Source organism: Nelumbo lutea, chromosome 3 (genome assembly GCF_056320005.1).
Source record: "Nelumbo lutea isolate HS-2025 chromosome 3, American lotus-T2T, whole genome shotgun sequence".
Taxonomy (NCBI): Eukaryota; Viridiplantae; Streptophyta; class Magnoliopsida; order Proteales; family Nelumbonaceae; genus Nelumbo; species Nelumbo lutea.
In genome coordinates, this window is record NC_142686.1 from 91,812,692 (window position 1) to 91,816,582 (window position 3,891).

The 3,891-nt window shown below is 36.2% G+C and overlaps 1 protein-coding gene across 1 annotated transcript; it reads right to left on the reverse strand.

Moving 5' to 3' along the window:
* Positions 1-2,937: 2,937 nt before the first annotated feature.
* LOC148866857 (uncharacterized) lies at positions 2,938-3,891 on the reverse strand. The gene has a single exon (XM_088978023.1). It carries the CDS (start codon positions 3,541-3,543, stop codon positions 3,082-3,084), a length of 462 nt encoding a protein of 153 aa, XP_088834149.1. The 5' UTR covers positions 3,544-3,891; the 3' UTR covers positions 2,938-3,081.

A 3,891-nucleotide genomic window follows, 5' to 3' on the forward strand; every position in this document is an offset into this window, starting at 1 on the left:
ATTGGGTCTGTCACATCAGTAAACCATTTGCCTGTAAAAAAAAAAAAAAAAGAAAAAAAAAACTTATGATTTGGCCAAATAGGAATCCCATTTTTTCTATTTTATGTATTTTCAGTCATTTTTATCATTAGTAATAATAATTTTTATTTATTATATACGTATTCTTTACTTAAACATCAAGAAAAACAGGACTACACTCTTTAAAGACACCGATAATATAGTTATTAGTTAACGAGTTCAACAAACCAACTCGGCGTAACACTGACTAATTCCCCATCCTCCACATAGCTTCAATGAGCTATGGCATGGGAAACACAATGTTCAAATTTTCGATACAATACACTTTATATCGGATGTATTATATTGTATCTTTTAATTTTTGATACATCTTTTTAATGTTTTTGGGAATCTATTTTTTTAAATAATGTATATAACTATATTTAAAATTAAATCGAAATTATTGAAAAAAATTAAGACAGAAGGAAAGAGTATCGTTTAGACCTGGCAATTTGGGTTGGGTGGGTCGTGTTTGGGTTGGGTCAAGGTACTTCGGGTTGATTTTGGGTCAGGTTGAATTTTGAGTTGGGTTGTCAAATGCTAGACCTTAATCCTAAATGTTCGGGTTATGGTTGACAAATGGGTCAATTTGGGTCATCACAAAAAATAATTAAAATTTAAAAAATAAAAAAAATTACATGAAAAATGTCAAAGTTAGAAAAAATGAACCTTAAAATTCCAAATATAAAATAAAAAACTTGAACATTTAACGATTTAAAGAGTAAACAATAAAAAGTAAAGACTAAATAGAAAAAATTAAAGAGTGGAAACTTCAAACAATGCATAAATAATTCTAATTAGACTTGACAATCGGGTTAGCAGGTTGACCCATGACCCAACCCAACTCAACCCTGTTTTTTTACGAGTCAGGCTAGGTCGGGCTGGGTCATTTTCACAATTCGAATAGCTAAATATGAGACCTTAACTCTGATTTTTTCGGGTTGAGTCAACTTTTTGCCGGGTATAATATCGTTCATTGCCTCGGTTTTTAAAACAAGCGACAATATGCTAACACTAACTTTTAGGGTTCACTATTTTCCCTATCTGGGATCATCTGCCCACAAAACACGCCCCACGGCTCATCCTTTCGGTGCATTGAGAATATTTCTCAGTGCACGAATGGGACGGACTGTGGGCTGCCCGTGGAACATGCTATATGGGCAGGATTACACCATTTCCGGTATCATCTCTAGACAGTAATTCGATTTAAATGTAGCTTGTGAACTAAATGAACAGCTTCAAGGATAACTAGTTTCTCAGCCAGATGGAGAGAAATTGGACCCTGCCCTTACTTGACCAAATTGTAAATTTGATAAGTAAAAAATTCACCTAAATCAAATAAAAATTTAGAAATCAAAGATTATAAGTTAGGTTTTATAATGAAACACTTCCCCTTGAATCTTGGCATTTCCCACAATTTCTGGGTCACACATTTGTCCCACTTATTTATTTTTATATTTTTCTGAGGACAAAGCATTAAATTCATGAACGAGTATCTAGGAACACAAATCTGACCATCGTCTATAGTCTTTGTTAGTTTGCTTGGAGTGCAAATTTGATTTGTACTACACGAATTCATGAGAGGTAAAAGTTGGTTCAGCATTTGCACTTTACTTTGGACCAATAAAGATTCAGTTTCATCTTTCGGTTATCCATCATAAATCATACCTCATCTTTAGCTCCTGTTTGGGAGTGCTTTCCTAATAAATGATTTATGAGTCTTGGTGAAAATTTGCTTTTTAGAGTAATTAGGTATTTTGAAAATTACATGATAGGTTAAGAGGGACAGAAACACAATAAGCGTTTTCTTTCTTTTCCAAAAAGCACTTCAAAGTGCCAAAATTTTGAGTTTATTCAAAATAGACTTGTTTAAAAAAAAAAACACTTGTTCAATCGGACTTAAGCCAAGTTTGGGATTGCTTAAAATAAGCACTTCAAAATTCTAGCTTTTTTTTTTTAACTTCTTATATAATAAGCACTTATTTGAAATTTTGATTCCAAAATACTCCCCAATTAAATAAATGCCAATTATGCCCTTCAATTGACGAAAAGAAAAAAGGTTTGGCTCTTCACTAGTTTCTTTTTTATTATCTTCTCCAAAGACCAACAGTGCGTGGAACTGCAGCTCGACCGATCAACCAAATATGGTATCATCTCTTTTTGATTTTTTTTCGTTTTTTCATACTTAAATGATCAACCAGGTAAAGTTTTTTTTTTTTTCATGTTGTTCTTCAAACCAGCCCTAATTTCGATAATTTCTTCTCAATTATCTTCTCCAAAGACTAGTGGCGAAACTACAACTCGAACCATTCAACTAGGTTAAGTATCCTCTCTTTTCGTTTTTTTTTTTGTTCATTTTCTCATCCTCAACCGATCAACCAGGTAAAGTGTTTATTTTTTATTTTTTAATTTTTTAATTTTTTTGTTATGTTTTTCATTTTTTAATTTTCTCATCCTCAATTATTTTTTTAATTAATATTATTATATTTTTGCTTGATATACCATTTAAGAATCTATTAAATCATTGTACATGTGGCACTCTTAAAAAAATAACCGTTCCTAAATTTCCCCACATTTTCTAGATGCATGTAATGTAAGTGGTTATTGGTGTGGTCCTAACTAAAATTAAGCGCTTTTTTCTATAAATGCTTAAAAATAAGAATTCCCAAACAAGGTCCAGATATGCTGACCACAACAGGGGTTGCACCCATCAATTAATTCACTCTGCTAATTGGAATTTGGGGTCCATTGCCTGGTGGGCCCTAATGATCCAGCTTAGGACCATCAAGTCCACACTCACACATTATCTTTGACCTTCCATATCAAGTCTCTGTTTGGTGAGAGATATAAAAAGGGTAAGAGACTTCGAATACCAAAATCTAGGTAGAGAAAGCTATTACATGTATTTCCTTTCTAATGAACAAACAGATTATTTTGGGCTACCCAAACACGGACCCCCACCTCCCCGAAAGAGAAGGAAAAAGAGCAAAAAGAAAGAGAGACACTCAAAAAGAAACACTGAGTTCAATTCTTGGCCGATTCTTCCTTCTTATTTTCTTCTTCTTCAAGCTCGAAAGCAGAGACGGGGAACGAACGAGAGATTCCGGCCGGCGTTTTGAACGAGATCTTACCGGAAGCGGGGTCGTCGATGTAGATATCCGACAGGGTGACCCAAATCAGGAGTTCCTTACTCTTGACCCCGGTCAGCTTCTTCATCCGGTGGTTCTCCACGAAGGCGGTGATCTCATTCGCGTACGAGACCTGTTTCCCGATGCGCTTGAAGGTGTGCTGCGTTCCTTTCCTCTGCTTCATCCAGACGAACCCGGCTTCCCTGTTGTAGCCCACCTCCTCCATGCCGTCCAGCGGCAACAGACCCTTGGGCAGCGATATCTCCTTCAGAAGCTGCAGCGATTTTTCCTTGCAGAGAGCGTCTCCATGATAGATCTCCGCCTTCTCTCTATAATTCGCAATCGCTTGACTCGCCATTGCTGCTGTCTGAGCTGGTCGCTAAGGCTTAATTGGGGTAAGGCAGAAACAGAATGGACTGAAGAAGAAGAAAGCAAGAACGAAATACGGGTCTGAGAGTGAGCCCTGCGGTGGGATGCAGAATGGACTGAAGAAGAAGAAAGCAAGAACAAAATACGGGTCTGGGACTGAGCCCTGAGGTGGGATGCTGGCTGGATGCAGAGGGAGCCTCTTATAGATCTTCGGGTTAGTTGAAATTATTTAATTGCCCTTGTTGATTTGTTGTAATTCTTTTGTGTTATTTGATAAGACTGTTTGGGTTGGTTTTGGAGTTGATAAAGAGAAAGTGATTAAGGCACATCCCATTTT

Coding starts and splice junctions, on each gene's coding strand:
- LOC148866857 (XM_088978023.1), bottom strand. CDS start 3,543: ATGGCGAGTCAAGCGATTGCGAATTATAGAGAGAAGGCGGAGATCTAT.